At 33.8% G+C, this 17,422-nt stretch overlaps 3 protein-coding genes across 3 annotated transcripts; 2 read left to right on the top strand and 1 right to left on the bottom strand.

The window, feature by feature from the left end:
* Positions 1 to 661: 661 nt before the first annotated feature.
* On the top strand, positions 662 to 2,422 carry LOC139089311 (uncharacterized). The gene is made up of 2 exons (XM_070638806.1): positions 662 to 1,067; positions 1,620 to 2,422. Exons 1-2 carry the CDS (start codon positions 761 to 763, stop codon positions 2,363 to 2,365), a joined length of 1,053 nt encoding a protein of 350 aa, XP_070494907.1. The 5' UTR covers positions 662 to 760; the 3' UTR covers positions 2,366 to 2,422.
* LOC139089300 (very long-chain-fatty-acid--CoA ligase bubblegum-like) lies at positions 2,372 to 9,707 on the bottom strand. Its single transcript, XM_070638795.1, has 5 exons — positions 9,602 to 9,707; positions 7,983 to 8,373; positions 6,874 to 7,841; positions 5,774 to 6,278; positions 2,372 to 3,177 (listed from the first exon to the last, which is right to left on the bottom strand). The coding sequence occupies exons 2-5, from the start codon at positions 8,321 to 8,323 to the stop codon at positions 3,021 to 3,023; spliced, it is 1,971 nt and encodes a 656-aa protein (XP_070494896.1). The 5' UTR covers positions 8,324 to 8,373; positions 9,602 to 9,707; the 3' UTR covers positions 2,372 to 3,020.
* A 2,677-nt stretch (positions 9,708 to 12,384) lies between these two features.
* LOC139090359 (heterogeneous nuclear ribonucleoprotein A1-like) lies at positions 12,385 to 16,524 on the top strand. Its single transcript, XM_070640127.1, has 6 exons — positions 12,385 to 12,772; positions 12,916 to 12,962; positions 13,025 to 13,362; positions 13,594 to 13,977; positions 14,491 to 14,573; positions 16,106 to 16,524. The coding sequence occupies exons 1-6, from the start codon at positions 12,484 to 12,486 to the stop codon at positions 16,393 to 16,395; spliced, it is 1,431 nt and encodes a 476-aa protein (XP_070496228.1). The 5' UTR covers positions 12,385 to 12,483; the 3' UTR covers positions 16,396 to 16,524.
* Positions 16,525 to 17,422: the final 898 nt, after the last annotated feature.

Below are 17,422 nucleotides of genomic sequence, written 5' to 3'. Positions count from 1 at the left end.
TAAGCACGCTGGAGAGGGATAAGCATTCTCAGCATTAAACACGCTCAACTGAAGCAAAGCTGAGTATCAGATATGCTCACCTTCTAGAATGATCAGCTTCAGTTACACTCAACTTCAAGAACGCTAAGTTTCAAGTACGTACACTTTGCTCCAAATTCACTCAGATGAACAAAAGCTCAGCTTTAAGTATGCTCAGCTTTAGAAATTCTCTTAGCTTGAATCACGCATAGCTAAACTCATGCTCAGCTGAATCAACGCTCAGTCTTAATAATGCTCAGCTGATTCAATACTCAACCTCAATTACGCTCAGCCTCAACTACATTCAACTGAATCAATGCCTAGCCTCAAGTCCGTTCAGATGAAACAACGTTTAGCTTGAATTATGCTCAGCCTTAGTCATGCTCAGCTGTGCCAAAGCTCAGTACAAATCATTCTAAGTTGAACCAACGCTCAGTCTTAATAATATTCAACTCAATTAACGCTCAGCTTTAAAAATTGATTCATAGGATCCCAAAAGCCGGCATTAACAACCAAAATTTCCAAAACATTCCAAAAACATTCCTCAATTCTCTCAAAATCCTCTCCCAAAAAACATTCTCTCCAAAACTCTCCAAAATTCTCTCCAAAACCCTCCAAACTCACCATCATCACAGTAGCCATTCCCCTCGTTGTTATTATTTACAAAAAGTCACAAAATTTCACTTTCATAACAAAGAATCTTTTTCGAATTCAGTTCCTTTAATTCTTTTTTATCTCAGTCATGCAGTCATTAAGGCTCAGAAATTTACTAATCACATCATCACTGCCAAAGTTCCTCTGTCGACACTACGCATTTACTGTGAATTTAAATGTTAAGGCAATTGATTCACTTGAAATTGCAGCTGATCGTGCATTCGGACCAAATAAGAAAATTAATGTACAAGTTTATGACAGTCAAGGACGGCTGCAGAATGGAAGTCAAGTTAATATTATGCATCATGATGATGGATTTTATATGAATTATAATCGATCCGAGGATGATAAATTGGTTGTCAATTTTCCACTTACAGCTAGACTTAAGGATTTTGGTGAGTATTGTGGGGAGGATTTAGAATAAGCAGAGGAGATGAGCTGCAGGTTCTGGTATTTTAGATCAGTTGTGGGCTACCTGTGTGACGTGGCAAACCAGAGTTGCACTGAAATGTCATGAATCGTATGTTGTGTGTGGTTACGATCCAGGCTAGACACCAAAGGGTGCTGCAGAACATAAAAGGCTGTCCACTACTGTTTAAGGTCAGTTGTGGACAACCTTTGTGTCGCGGTACACTAGAGTGCCATCAAATTGTCACGAACCATATGCCGTGTGCTGTTTTAGTCGAAGCTTGTCACCAATGTGTGTCTCAAAAAGGAACAGGTTGTCCAGCACTGTTTTAAATCAGTGTTGAGCAACCAGTGTGCCACTGAACACCAAAATGTCTTAAAAATGCCCCAAATCGTATGCCTTACCTGGTTTCTACCTTGGCTTACTATCCCAAGGTGTGCCCTGACAAACAAAAGGTTGTCCACTCCTGCTTAACCTGCTCATTCTGCCAACTATACCCATAAAATCACTAAAAATCCCATTTCAAATTCCATTTCAGACGTTCGAGTTTGTGGCGAAAAGGCAAACGTGACAATCGATGAGCTCCTGATGAATTCCCTGAACATTGAGGTCGAAAGAGGTGACGTGACAGTCAAGTCAGTTCGAGTTAATGACGTTAAAATATCAACAGCCGACAACATTACAGTCAAAGAGCTATTCGGTTCCCAAATGGATAAAATAGCACTAAATTCCAGTAACGGAACTGTCGATGTCAGTGAATGTCGATGCTCAGAAATGACTGTAATTGGTAAAATAGTCACAATTGCTAACTGCTTTAATTCCATCAATCGATTCCGTTCGTCATTGGAGATGACACTAGCTAATATTTTAGGAAATACGCAAATTAAAGCTGATGGCGACAAGTTTTCATGTGCTGGATTTGCTGGAACCATTAAGGCAATGTTAGGCACAAAAGACAATACATTGGACTTCCTTATGGTCCAGACGGACGATAATGAACTAAATTTTACACATCCTGATGCTAAGTGCTACCTGTCATTCTCAAATGGAATGGCATCGAAGCTGTCCAAGATATTAATTAATGCCAATCCAGGCATTATCACACAAACTGCCGATGACTTTACGCTGACTCGATTAGGTGATAAATTATTTGAAATAGTAAGGAGTAAGGGAGGTGATGGAATGAGCACGTTGAATATTAAGGTTGATCATGGACGGGAATTGAAGTTGCATAAGCAGACGTGGAGGGACTCGTTCCAGTGGTTTAAAAGATTGTTTAATTAGTTAGACTTGATTTTGACATTTTTAGAACTTTATTTGAATAAAATTTTATTAAATTCATATTTTGGTGACTTTATTTGGTTAATTTTAAGGGGGTGAGGAACTTAATTTGGGCTGGAAATGCAAAATTGAGAAGAATTGACTCAAAATTCATCAAAATTTGACTAAAATTGGCCAAAATTCATCAAAATTTGAACGAATCGAACCAAATCCGACAAAAATTCATCAAAACTTGACCAAATCTGACCAAATTTGACCAAAAATCATCAAAATTTGAACGAATCTGAACAAAAATCATCAAAATTTGACTGAATCTGACAAAATCTGACCAAAATTTATCAAAATTTGGACAAATCGGATCAAATCTGACCAAAATTCATCAAAATTTGACTAAATCTGACAAAATCTGACCAAAATTCATCAAAATTTGAACGAATCTGACAAAATCTGATCAAAATTCATCAAAATTTGACCGAATCTGACCAAATATGACCAAATTTCATCAAAACTTGACCGAATCTGACCAAATCTAACCAAATTTGACTAAATCTGTCTAAATCTGACCAAAAAAATTTTCTTAAAAAACTCACTTCCAACCCCAAACCCCCTTGAACACAATTTAAATCATCTAGGAACAAAACTTAAACGACAATTTTTGTCAATTTTCAGCATACATCTTATCAATTATATCCTTATACTTGTTAATAACAAAATGTCTTTTGATTTTCATCGTTGGTCCAAGTTCTCCCGTTGGTAGGCTAAAGTCATGAGGTAGAAATGCAAATTTTTGGACCTTTTGAGCGTTTGAGATGGCACTGAAAAAGAGAGATGGATTAGTATGAAGGAATAGGGGATTGTGGCGTAGGTGCATGGACCCGACGGAATATTCCGCGGAACATATTCCGCGGAAGAAAATTCCACGGAATAATCTTCCGCGGAAGTAAATTCCACGGAAGTTTCTTCCGCGTAATATGTTCCACGGAATAAATTCCGCGGTATTTTATTCCGCTAAAATAATTTTTTGAAAATTTTACCGCGGAAGAAAATACCGCGGAACAATATTCCGCGGAACTTTATTCCGCTGAAAATTTTCTAAAAATTTGTTCCGCGGAACTTTCTTCCGGGGAATTTTGTTCCACGGAACTTTCTTCCCCGGAATTTGTTCCGAAGAAGTTTTCATATAATTTTTGTTCTTGACTTATCAAAAATTTAAATTTTTAAATGACATTACGGAGTGGTTAAACAGATCGCAGTACCTTTTCAGTTTTTGCCAGACCCTATACCTAATTTTATTCTATTATAAATAAAAATTTGTGGGATCTTTAATTAAAACTTTTTGTTAAATATTAATTCACAAATTATTGATGCCCAATAAAAGCATTGATGTGGAATAACTTCATTTTGGGAGTAAATGCTACAAAGTGTAGGTAAAGTTATTCCGACATGTCGCAGGAATGACTTCACTTCAAGTTTCTCTGGATTTCGATAGTTCTAATTTTTTTCCTCCTAAATATGATTTGCTAATTTTAGTAAAGTGTTGTTGAAAATGTCTCAATCAGCATGTTGGAGCATGTCTGTGAAGTGGCTTGAGTCGAAGTGGCTTGGTGGTGGAATAATTTTATACTTCAGTATCTATTTAATATGATATAAACCAAGCGGTCATGAGTTCGACAGAAGAAAGTTTTTCTCCTCTCATTTTTCGAATCATACGCAATCGAACCGCGGCTCTCTGCCCTCCCTTTGTAGGCTAAAGGCAATAAGCTGACTATAGCGTGGTTCTGATTCCACCATAAACTTAATGTCTGTAGAGAGGTCTGGCGCATCCTTCATTTGTTAAAAAAATCATTGGCCGCCATTTCATCGCGTTAAAAAAAAGTAATATCATGTTATATTTGAAATCAGATCTATTCTTTTCTTTTATTTGTTTTTAAATTTTAAATATTTTAATACACTTAATTTTTGAGATTTTTAGAAAAAGGTAAATATTATGAGTAGCTATAACCTCTGAGATGGGACGAAAATATTTAAATGCAGGACGTAAATGGACGTAATATGATGTAATTTAGGCCAATTTTCATTGCGATCAAACAACTTACTCCCGCGTACTTCACAGACATGCTCCAACATGCTGATTGAGACATTTTCAACAACACTTTACTAAAATTAGCAAATCATATTTAGGAGGAAAAAAATTAGAACTATCGAAATCCAGAGAAACTTGAAGTGAAGTTATTCCTGCACCATGTCGGAATAACTTTACTTACACTTTGTAGCATTTACTCCCAAAATGAAGTTATTCCACAACAATGCTATTATTGGGCATCAATAATTTGTGAATTAATATTTAACAAAAATTCATGAAAATTTAAAATCCTAAAAAATTTTTATTTTTATTATAATAAAATAAGGTATAGGGTCTGCCAAAGACTGAAAAGGTACTGCGATCAGTTTAACCATCCCTTAATATCATTTAAAAATTTAAATTTTTGATAAGTCAAGAAAAACAAAATTATATGAAAACTTCTTCGGAACAAATTCCGGAGAAGAAAGTTCCGTGGAACAAAATTCCCCGGAAGAAAGTTCCGCGGAACAAATTTTTAGAAAATTTTCAGCGGAATAAAGTTCCGCGGAATATTGTTCCGCGGTATTTTCTTCCGCGGTAAAATTTTCAAAAAATTATTTTAGCGGAATAAAATACCGCGGAATTTATTCCGTGGAACATATTACGCGGAAGAAACTTCCGTGGAATTTACTTCCGCGGAAGATTATTCCGGGGAATTTTCTTCCGCGGAATATGTTCCGCGGAATATTCCGTCGGGTCCATGCACCTCACCCGGGGATTGTGGCAGGGTTGGGAGGCCTTAATGGAGCGGCTGCATGGAACAGCCTCAAAATGAAGACCCGGCAACTCTGGTTTGAGGAGTAATTTTGGTGTTTTGAGGACATCTGGCCCTAAAATATTGGAATATGCTCAATGATGCTTTTGCAGGACATAATGAGCATACTAAATGATATTCCAACCAGCTCAGTGAGCATCTTGTCGCATTTCAGGGTTGCTGTACAGCAAATTTCACTGTCTGCTGTCAAAATTGACCCAAAAACACCTGTTATTGTGATCAGGTCTGGGACCGACTTGAAAAGGGAAAGGACATGACGTAAAAATGGCTAAAAATGACTAAAAATCCAGTTCCAGGCTGATTTGACTCCTGAGCCTCATTAAATCTGATCTTGTGGACAAAGTCACGTTCTTTGATCATTTTCAGCCATTTCTACGTCATGTGCTTACCAGAATTGACAGCATAAAATGAGACTTGCTGCATTGTCCAGCTCAGTCATGTCTTCATGACTTCATATCATGCACAGCTCATCTAGTCCTCAAAACACCCCCAAAACATCCCCCACAATACTCACTTCTTATTAGCACACGATATGGCATCATTAATAGCCTTCGTCACCGTCTCATCAGGTCCATCCAGCACTTCACTCAATTTCTTATAATTCAGTCCAAGACTTTCCATAAACTTGACAGATTCCATTGTCAAATCATCCAGCAAGTTTCCATCCTTATCCACTTCCGTTTTTAAAGTTATCAATATTGTCAAGTACTTCCTCTTATCACCAATCAGCATGGCATTCGATATTGCAGGACATTCAGCCTTAACGAGATTTTCAATGTGTACAGGTGGAATATTTTCACCGCCGGCAGTGATGACAAGTTCCTTAATACGTCCTGTTAGGTATAAGTAGCCATTGTCATCTGTGTAGCCTAAATCACCTGTCTTAAGCCATCCATCGTCGTCGAAGGTTTCGAGTGTCTTTTGAGGGTCGTTGTTGTATCCCATGAAGATGTTCCTGCCTTTAAGGCACACTTCACCGTGGCCATTCTCGTCTGGATTGGAGATTTTTAGTTGGGTACCTGGAATGAGGGATTTTCATCAGAAATTTGTGGATTTTTAGCAGAATTTTCAGGATTTTCGTCAGAATTTGAGAATTTTTGTCATAATTTTGAAATTTTAGTCAGAACTTTGAGGATTTTCATCAGAATTTTGGGAATTTTCGGCAGAAAATTGAGGATTTTCGTCAGAAATTTGGGGATTTTCATTAGAAATTTGAGAATTTTCATCAGTATTTAAGCATTTTCGTCAGAATTTTGAAAATTTTCATCAGAATTTTCATAAAATTTTTGAGGATTTTTGTCAGAATTTTAGAATTTCATCAGAATTTTAGAATTTCATCAAAATTTTAGAATTTCGTCAGAATTTGGGGATTTTTGTCAGAAATTTAAGGATTTTCAACAGAATTGAGGATTTTTGTCAGAACTTTGAGGATTCTCATCAGAAAATTGAAAATTTTATATCAGAAAATGGAGGATTTTCATCAGAAATTTGAGGAATTTCGTCAGAATTTTGAGGATTTTCATCAGAAATTTGAGGATTTTCATCAGAATTTGAGGATTTTCATCAGAATTTTGAGAATTTTTATCAGAAATTTAGAAGATTTCGACCACATACCTGGCAAGCTAGGTCCAACCGACTCCATATTAGGATAATCAGGTCTCGACATACAATGCACAAGTGTACACTCAGTCATTCCATACAAGTCCACCAGCGGCATATCCAAACTACAAAAATATTTCTTTGTCTCAATATCAGCCGGTGCAGCACCAACAACAAGCATCTTAATCCTATCAAAACCAATTGCTTCCTTTATCTTTCCAAGTATTAGTGACCTAGCCAGCTGATATTGCAGTGATATACCCGGATCGCCAGTCATGCACCGCAGGTAGTAATCCAGTGTCACAGACTTGGCCCATTTGGCAACTAGTCGCTTAACAACACCTGCTTGTGCCCCAATTTGCATCATTTTTTCCTGAAATTTCTCATAAACTCTTGGAACTCCTGCAAATAAAGTCGGTCGTGCAATCTTCAAGGTATTAATCAGTGTGCCTTTAAGTGCATTCTTATCAGCAAAATAGATCGTTGCACCAACCGACATAGTCAGGTACATGTCCGTACACTGTCCAGCTACATGTGCTAATGGTAAGTATGACACAATGACTTCACATCCACGCTGTATAACTGGAATTGACTCTTGTGCACATCGTACCAGCCATGTGATGTTGTCATGTGACAGCAGTGCTCCTTTTGGATTTCCTGTCGTACCTGACGTGTACACAATGTTACAACTCTCATTTGGTACGATACTGAATAGACGAGCTTGATATTCGATGTCAAATTCAGTTGTATCGATGGAATCAAGGTCCGTCCAGTGATAAATTTGTGGATCAGTCGGTGGTGCTGTTGGATCTTGTGGAAGTGTCTGGATGATGGCTTTAAGGTTCGGAAGTTTGTGCCTTATTTGTAGGATTTTATCAAGTTGACTCTGCTCATCGACCACGACAATGTTGGCATTGGAATTTTCAAGGACGTGCTGGACTGATGCTGTTGAGTTTGATAAGTAGATGCCGGTGATTAAGCCACTGTGGATGGAAATAGATTAGATATAGCCTGGGGCAACTAGGATAGAATTGGGGTAGGACAGCCTGGGGCAACTAGGATAGCATTGGGGTTGGATAGCCTGGGGCAACTAGGATGGAATTGGGGTAGGACAAGACACTCACCCAGCATGGATAGCAGCCAGTCCGCTCACGAACCACTCGACACTGTTATGAGCAAGTACAGCAACACATCCGTGCCTTTTAAGTCCTAATTTGATGAAAATTTTGGCAATTTTTTCAACTTTTTGCTTATATTCCTCAAATGTTGTCGTTTCCCACTCATTTGTGGACAGGTTCTTTTGAACTAGTGCTGGTTGGGACGGAAATTCAGCCACAATGTCCGCAAATAGCTGCGGAATTGTGAGCGGCTTAATTGATGAGATTTTGTCGTCAGTTATTTGGCAAATTTTGACACGATGTGATGGGTCAGTGGCGTGTGGACTCAGTTGTTCATTTGATTCCATTATTGGGGAGAGATAGATGACTTTTGGAATGTGGACGTGAAATTAATGGACTGGAAATGAATTGATGATAAGGATTTAAATTAAATCTGCACAAATATTTTGAATAAATCTGTTTTGTTGATTAAAATTTGAACTTTGATTGCTGTGATTTTAGTGGGAATTTAAAATGATTTTTTGATAATTTTTTTGTTTGATTTTTTTATTTAAATTTGAAATTTTTTTAATTTAAAATTGAAATTTTTAATTTAAAATTGAAATTTTTTTAATTTGAAATTGAAATTTTTTAATTTAAAATTGAAATTTTTTAAAATTATTTGAAATTTTAGAATTATTTAAAATTTTTGAATTTTTAAACACATACAAAAAATGTAAAAATTTAAAAATTTAAAAATTTGAAAAGATTTGATAATTTTTAAAATTTGAAAAAATTTAAAAAGTTTTAAAATTCAAAAAATTTAAAAAATCCAAAAATTTAAAAAATTTTAAAATCTAAAAATTCAAGAAATTCAAAAATTTTGAATAATTGTAAATGTAAAAAAAAGTTTTCAAATTTTAAAATAATTGAAAAACTTTAAGATTCAAAAATTTGAAAAAATAAAAATTCGAAAAGAAATTAAAATTATGATAAAAATTAAAAATTTTGAAATTTTTTAAAAAATTGAAAAATAGAAAAATTTGAAAAAATTTAAAACATTTGAAAATCCAAAAAAGTTTTAAAATTTAGTTTTTATTTTTAGATTTTTATTTTTCTTAAAAAAGTTTAAACTTTTTTGAAATTTCTTTTAATTTTTTTAAATTTTTTCATATTTTTTTAAATTTTTTTTCAATTATGAAATTTTTGAACTTTTTAAAACTTTTTCAAATTTCTTTTAAACCTTTAAACTTTTTTAAATTTTTTTAAATTCTATCAATTATTTTAAATTTTTTATTTTTGAAATTTCAAAATCGACAGGTGTTTTTTACACGCTTTTTTTAAATTTTGGTTTCAACTTTGTCACATTTTTTTGTGTATTTTTTTTTTTAACAAAGATCTTTTTAACTTCTCAATTTTCAATTTTTTCAAATTAATATTCTGAATTTTAAACAGCATTAACTTTAACTTTTCACATTTTTAACATTAAATTACAAATTTCAACATCCAATAAAACTCATTTTTTAATCAATTTCCAACAATTTCACCGCCAGTTGTTCAAATTTAACAATTTTTAATGTTTTTATATTTTTAAATGTTTCTGTTTATGTTTTCAATTTCAATGTCTTCAATGCTGTCTTGCCTACCTATATACAAACACAGCAACAGCTAAACAAACTACGCACAAAACAGAAATTTAGTCTTTATGCTTCTACGTATCGGAATCGACTGAGAATAAAGAATAAATGAGAAACTTAAATGCCGGAATTGCTACGCAGTTGAGAATTTTTTGTGGAGTTTTAGGAAGTGAAATAGTCAATTTTGAGAGAGAATTTCAAGTTCTGACAGATAAATTTGTTTTTTTTCTCATTTTTATTTTTAACTAATTTTAATTGTGTATTTTTTTGTTATTTTTATTTTTATTTCTCTTTATTGTGTTGATGATAATTATTGTGATTCTGACTGGTAATTAGAGACCGTTTTGTGGAATTGAAAACATATAAAAGAATTGACATTGATACATGAAATTGTGAAATTGTGGATATCTGAAAAATTTAATTTTTTTATAAATTTCAAAAATAAAAAAAAAAACTAAAAATTATGAAAAATTTTTAAAAAAATCCAAAATTTAATAGAAATATGAATGAAAAAGAATTAAAAATTTAGAAATTTAAAAAAATTTTAATTTGTCAAAATTTAGAAAAATTAAAAAATTCAAGTAAAATTAAAAATTTAATAAATCAAAAAAATTTAAAAGAATCAAAAATTTAAAAAATATAAAAATGCAGCAAGCAAATAATTTAAAAATTAGAAAAACAGAAATTTATAGGTATTTGACTTTTTTAAAATATTTAAATTTCAATTTTTTATAATTTTAAATTTTTTTTCAAAAATTTCAAAAATTTCAAAAATTTCAAAAATTTCAAAAATTTCAAAAATTTCAAAAAATATTCTAAAAACACATCCAATTTCCAAAATATCACTTTTGAGGTCAATAAACGAAAAACAACTTCGAGAACTATGATCTAATTTTAAAGCGATAAAAATCGACACGAGACACAACAAACAGCTTGATGTATTAAAAATAGAGTCCGCAAAACTTCATCCGCACTTCACAAATTTTTGATACAAAAAGTTCATTTTATTTCCATAAATTATTTTTAGTTCCATTTTTATGACTGTTCTGATGATTCAATCTTTTAGACATATTATATCTAATGTGACTTGCTTGCCTTGACATTTATATGAAAAATAATCTTTTGACATTAAATCGAGCAATTTAAACTAATTTACAGTTGCATCTTCTCATTCGTAGGTTTTGTGCATTCATATGGCTTATGAAATGAAGGTTTTATGTGATGAAATGCATGCAGATTTTAATTGTAAAAATTTCAGGTCTACTGAGTACAAGATTGGGGACTGTTCAGTTATTACGTAACGTTATTTGTAGATAAAGAGGCAGGAAAGCAATCGTGGAAGGCACACGACATAGAATTAGAAGAAAATCTGGCTCCAGATAAGTGTGACATAGACCCTAGTCCAGATTCAATCAAATCCGACATTAAGCCAGATTCAAGCCAGCCTGGGTCCGAATTTGCGATCATTTCTACGTATTCAGTCTTTCGGATGATTATATGGACTGCAAAAGAGTCAGCGTACAAAAACGTGGGCGGATATGCATTGTCTTTCATTCATTCATTCATTAATACCTAAAAATCGAGTTCGATAATAAAGCCGAGTCAACTTTTCGATACCAAATCCGAATCGACTTCGAGTTTTGTCATTACATGATGCACATTATGGAAGATGGGAATAGATAAAATAGAAGATATGCTTTGTGTAATGAATTATTTACCTTTTAATTGATAAGCTTATCAATTTGTAAAAAAAGCCAATTAAATTTTGTGATATTGGAAGTAAATGTTTCAGTTTTGTGGAAGCATTTTGAAGCTATAGAAGGTAAAAAGCAGTTTAACAAGTGCAATAAAAGGCAATTCAGTTGGTTATAGTCGGTTAATAATCAAATCAGCCCTAAAATGAGATATAATGGATAATTCCTTAACTTTATCTGATGCTCTAAATTTACAATCATCGACTGACTTTATAGCAGCATGAAATAAAGTCAGCGATGACAACAATGTGTCAATTTCATTCAAAATTACCGAAAATATCACAGAGCAGCTGAATGAGATGTCTTTTGCGCATTATTTTAAGGATAAATCGACAGTCGTCATTTCATATTTTGGAAAAACTGCCATTAAGAAAACTATAAAAATTTTAAATTAAAATTTTGAAACTTTTTTAAATTTTTTTAAATTTTTTTTCAAATTTTTTTAAATTTTTTTTTCAAATTTTTGAAATTTTTTTAAAAATTTTTTAATTTTTTTAATTTTTTTTAATTTTTTTTAGTTTTTTTAAATATTTTTTAATTTTTTTAAATTGCTTTATATTTTTAATTTTTTTAAATATTTTAATTTTTTTAATATTTTAAAGTTTTTTAAATTTTATTAAAATTGTTTATTTTTTTTTTAAATTTTTTTTTTATTTTATTTTATTTTTTTATATATTTATTTTTTTTTTTTTAAAGTTTTTTTTTAATTTTCTTAAAAATTATTTAATTTTTTTTAAATTTTTTTATTTTTTATTATATTTTTTAAATTTATTTTAAATTTCTTAATTTTTTTTATTTTTTTTTTATTTCTTTTTGAATTTTTTAATTTTTATAAATTTATTTTACTTTCTTAAACTTTTTGAAGATATTATAATAATAATAATTCTAAATAAATTCCACCCTAATAAAATATCAAAAAAATGTCTTTAAATTCAACTTTCCAAAAAAAGTTTCCTTCAAAAACCGTTAAAAAAAGATTCAAAAACTTCACGTCAACATTATTCGGTCAGAAACTTTACCAAACAACAAAAAACAAGATTCAATCCACTCGGTATAAAAATTCAGTAAACGCTCACAAAATCAATTAAAGCTTTACATCCAGTCGTCAAGAACTCATCAAAAAATCATCAAAAAAAAATGGGTAGAGATCGAAATTTCGGCCGTAACCGCAATCAGCAATCAAATTTTGGCACAATGATGTCCAGCGGAAGTGGAAATAACTCAATGTTTAACGATTTTGAGCCAAGAAATAATCGCGGTGGACGTCCAAATAATCGAGCGACTCCATTATTAAATTTAAGACCGGGATCGTCACGTATGGACGATGATGAGGACTTTACGGCTGATACATACGGTCCAGCCAAGAGTTATGGATCGGGTGGATCATTGGGTATGGGCAATAAGACACCAGAACAGGTTGCATTTGGTAAGTTCCGTTTTTAGGTCAAAATGGATGCTTTGTTTGACTTTTTGAGAATTTTTTTGAATTTTCCTCAATTTTCCTGAATTTTCCTCAATTTTCCCCGAATTTTCCGACAATTTCCACTAATTTTCCACTTCCTCCCACAGACAATGAGTTCGAAAAATGGGAACAGAGCTTTGCTGACTGGAAACTGGTAAGAATCCCTCAAAAATTCCAACTCATACCCAAGCCTTAATCCTCAATGTCCATTTTCAGAACAACCGCAATCATCCCGACCCCGACCAATATCGTGTCTATGAACAAAAGTTCCTCGACGTACGCAGTAAGCTACTCAAAAAACGTCGCGAAATTTACGGTGAAGGTGGACGTTCCGGTTCCGGTAAGAATCCATTTGACAATCAACTTAATGCTGCTGATGCGATGGCAAACTCAATATTGTCAAAGTTTGGTGCTGCGGCTGGTAATGCTGGACGAAGGAACAACAACAATAGTCAAGGTGGAGGTCGACAAGGTGGAAATAATGGCGGTAATAATGGAGGAAATGGCAACAGAGGCAATGGAGGTGGAAATAATGATATTTTGAATAATGAGCTGTAAGTATTGATGCTGTTGGATATAAGGGGATGTGGCAGAGAGGATATTGATCTGATCAAGGTCCTGGAAGGTATATGGGGTAGAATTGGGTTGTGGCAAGCCCCTGGCATGCTTGGCTATGACCTTAAGTCAGTTTCGTCCCAATTCTACCCAATATACCCCCCAGCCCTCCTCCTCCCACCCACAAATCACCAAACCCACATCACTAACCAATTTCCATTCCATTTCAGCATTCTTACAGCACTAAAGGTCATCAGTGGTGGTATGGGTGGCAACATGGGTGGTAATATGGGCGGTCCAATGAACAACATGGGTGGTCCAATGAGAGGCGGTGGTCCAATGTGTGGACCAATGTTTAATCGTGGTGGATATGGTGGCGGTTATGGTGGAAACTATAATGACGGTCCATATGGTAGTGGATATGGCCGTGGGTATGGACGTGGTTATGATGGTGGATATGGACGTAATGATGGAAGAAATGGACGTCGTGGTGGGGATAATAGAATGGGTCCAAGAAATGGCAATCCAGGACGTAATGATCCAATTAAGAGTGATAAGAAGAAGAAGAAGAAGAAGCCAGCTGGAGAGAAGAAGCCATTGAAGGAAGGAGAGATGTAAGTTTGATAGATATGATTTGGATAGGTCTCATGTTGAGGTCCGTATAGAGGAAATGGATATTCTAGTAGGAATTGATGGAATTTCCATCAATTGAGACTCTTGAATGAGTCTATCCATCGGCAGGCATGACATAATAAACATGAATCTATGGAATCGACTATAATCTGGCTGAATATTCAGTTTCTGAGTAAAGTATGATGATTTTGAGGTAGAAAATGCGACAAACTATAGGCTGGTCTGTTAAGGCTCACTTAAGTGATGTCCAGGTACAGGCTGTCCAGCCAATACCCTCTAATTCCCCTACATACCCTCCCATCAATCCCTCAAGTCATAAACCTTACAAATTGGAACTGAATTCATCAGAATTTCGATACAGATTCACAATCCAACATGCTTAACATCAAGCCACAGTCACTTGGTTCATCATTGCTAGGCACAACCTAGTAAAATGTCCCAAATTTACAATAATTTTTCTAAAAAAATTCTTTCTGAATTTTTCTTTATTATAGCGACTCACGCATACCATTCCTCGATCGCATTCCAACCATGTACGAGGAAGCTCGCAATGCTGAATGCCCAAAACTTTTGTCAGGTTTGTAACAACAACAACAACAATGGTTCTTACTGAGAATTTTATGAGAATTATTTCATAAAAAAATGTTCTTGGTGAACCTTGGATTATTTTTAAAGTAGTTTTTAGGGTTTATGGATACCTAAATGTATAGTCGATTATAGTAACATGGACATGTGTTACTGTTGTAAGGATAATACTGATTAATCTACAGGAAATGTTGGGATTTATTGATGTAAAGTCAGTGAATCTTTAACTAACGTTATCATTAAGACTTTATATGTACTTTATGATTTTTATTTAGTTTTATGGATAATTCGTATTTTTTAGCAAGGAACAGATGACCTGTTCAAGTGCTATATTAACGTACTATGATTCACAGTGGATCAATAGGAACTAATCATCATAGTTCATTTAGAATAGTCAATTTAATGTTTTAACTATTGCAAAATAGACTTAAAGGTCAAACTTAGGATAATATGATCGTGGAACATAAATAGTCAAGATCATCACAAATATCGTAAATCCGAATAGCACAAATCAGTTGATCGATATTTGATACTTAGCAACAAGACAGCATGGCTCTGACATGATACCGAATTCAGTACAAAAACAGCATGACTCTGGTAAAGTGCTGAATCTAGTACTAAACGAACATGAATCTGAAATGATGTGGTATCCGACATCAACTCAAAGTCAAGCCAGCCTGAAAAAGAATCGATAAACCGACTTGTGCTTTTCGGGATAGTTTCACATTAATGAAAACATACAACGAATTTATGTAAATCTACAACTCTGCTTAATATTAATGTAGTTATCAATCTTGGACATAGATCTTTGTACATAGTTCTTTGCATCCTCGATGGATGTTGAATATCCTGAGTAATCATGTCCATCCTGTTTAGTCAACTTAAGCTCAGATATTTGATCAATAATTTATACCTAAAAGTGTTGTGCTGATCAATAATCTTGTGATCAGTTTTGTTAGTGTTTTGTTAAACTTTTGTCTTAATTTCGTTAACTTTGGCAGCTTTTGATCATGTTATGATCAATATAGATAAATTTAGAATCAATTTTGAAAGCTTTATGATCAATTTTGATATTTTTAAATGAACGCTGAATAGCATAACTCAATCAATTGATCAAAAGACCGGTTCTAAACCAGTCTGACTCTAATTTATTGTTGGATTCGTTTAAAATCCGTAACTTCGGCATAGTTCCAGCTATTTTAAATTGATTGGCCGATTTTCTGGAAGATACATAGCGTAGTGATGGTCAAAAAAGCTGTGGTTTACATGACCGATCGAAATTCGGTTGAAATATCACGTTACTTTGGCCGATTTTGATCTCCGGCATGATTCTGGCCCAGACCAGATTTTCCATAATTTCTACGCTTTGTAGTTTCCAGGCTTGTGCTGTTCGAGAACTTCAAATTCATATTAATCACATCTACATCCTTAACTTTACCCAAATCTTGTTAGATCCATAAAAAAAATTAAATTTCTATCCCACAAATCTTAATAAATCCTCTCATTTATCCCAAAACCAATCAGGCGCAGCAAACAGACGTCTCAAAATTTTAAAGGAACTAAAGGACGCTGACAAATTGAGTGACAAGGAGAAACTTTTCATGGAATATGCTGAATATGTCTTCAAAAAACGTGACGAATATTACAAATTGCATCCAAAAGAGGATAAAGCAGCCAAAACTGAGGATGTTGCTATGGACGATAAGGCTGAAGCAAAGACTGACGAGGCAAAAGCTGGCGATGCAACAACAACTGCAGATGCAGCTAAAGCTGAAGATGTCGAAATGAACGAGGATGAATTACTCAAAGATTGAAATTAAGCACATTTTTGGAAGTACTTTTTTGTGAACTTATGGTATTGTCTTGTGAATTTGGAAATTGTCAGTTTTTTGAGATTGAAATAAATTAAAACTTACCAAGAATTTTTATTTAAATTCCAAGAATTGAAAGGATTTTTAATTGAATTTTAAGGTTTGCAGGAATTGCAGGAATTGTTGGAATTTTGAGAATTTACAGCTGTTTTGTACAATTCACTGAATATGAATAAAGTTGGTTTTACTAAAAATATCTTCTGTTGTTCATATCCTACCTGATGTTTATTAAGACGCATACAGGGGTGTAGTGAAGACTAGTGATGCCCAAAAAGTGGGTTGGTAAGAAGCCTGCATGACTTCGAACCGGATTTAAACCAAAAATGGTAGAACTTTAAGAATCCGAATTCCAAAAGTCCAAAAATGGCACCTCGACTATGGAGTTGACTTTCAATAGAAGTAGAGTCACTTAAAGTGGAGTCCGGACTCCAGTGGAAGCATCTGTCAACATTGGAGTCATTCCAATTCTGATTCAAACCGAATCCGGGCCACCAGGTCATAGCTACGTCAACTATAGATCGGATATTTGATCAATTAACGAACTTTTGTCATTTAAGCTTGTTAAATTGAGTCTATTGTTCCTTATTATAGCAACATGGCGTAGGACGGTAATGAAGGAATGCCAGTTAGATGTCAAAATTGAGAATATGTACAAGCTTTGTGATACAGCCAGCAACAGAGTCAGGTTGAAGGTCTTTTGTAGCAATCTAGGCTCTACGTCGGAGCATGGTATTGTAAGTAAGTATTGTTCCTTATTCGAATAGTTTTATGTTCTGTTATGCCTGTATTTCAGATTCGTAGGTTAGTAGTTTCCGGCAGGAGTGCATTTTTGGACGGATTCAAGTTGTGTGTATGGCCTAAATGCGACAAATCGCCTTATGACTGGCTTTATAGCTGACTGTCCTGTGCCAATTGTCAATACCAAGTGCTACACAGAATCTATCAATAGCTTCCTTCTAAAATGCAACAT

This window comes from Chironomus tepperi, unplaced genomic scaffold, assembly GCF_022539635.2.
Source record: "Chironomus tepperi strain 1889 unplaced genomic scaffold, CSIRO-AGI_Ctep_v1 contig_13, whole genome shotgun sequence".
NCBI classification, from domain to species: Eukaryota; Metazoa; Arthropoda; class Insecta; order Diptera; family Chironomidae; genus Chironomus; species Chironomus tepperi.
Note: the sequence above shows the minus strand (reverse complement) of the source record. Positions and strands in the feature narration are given on the sequence as shown.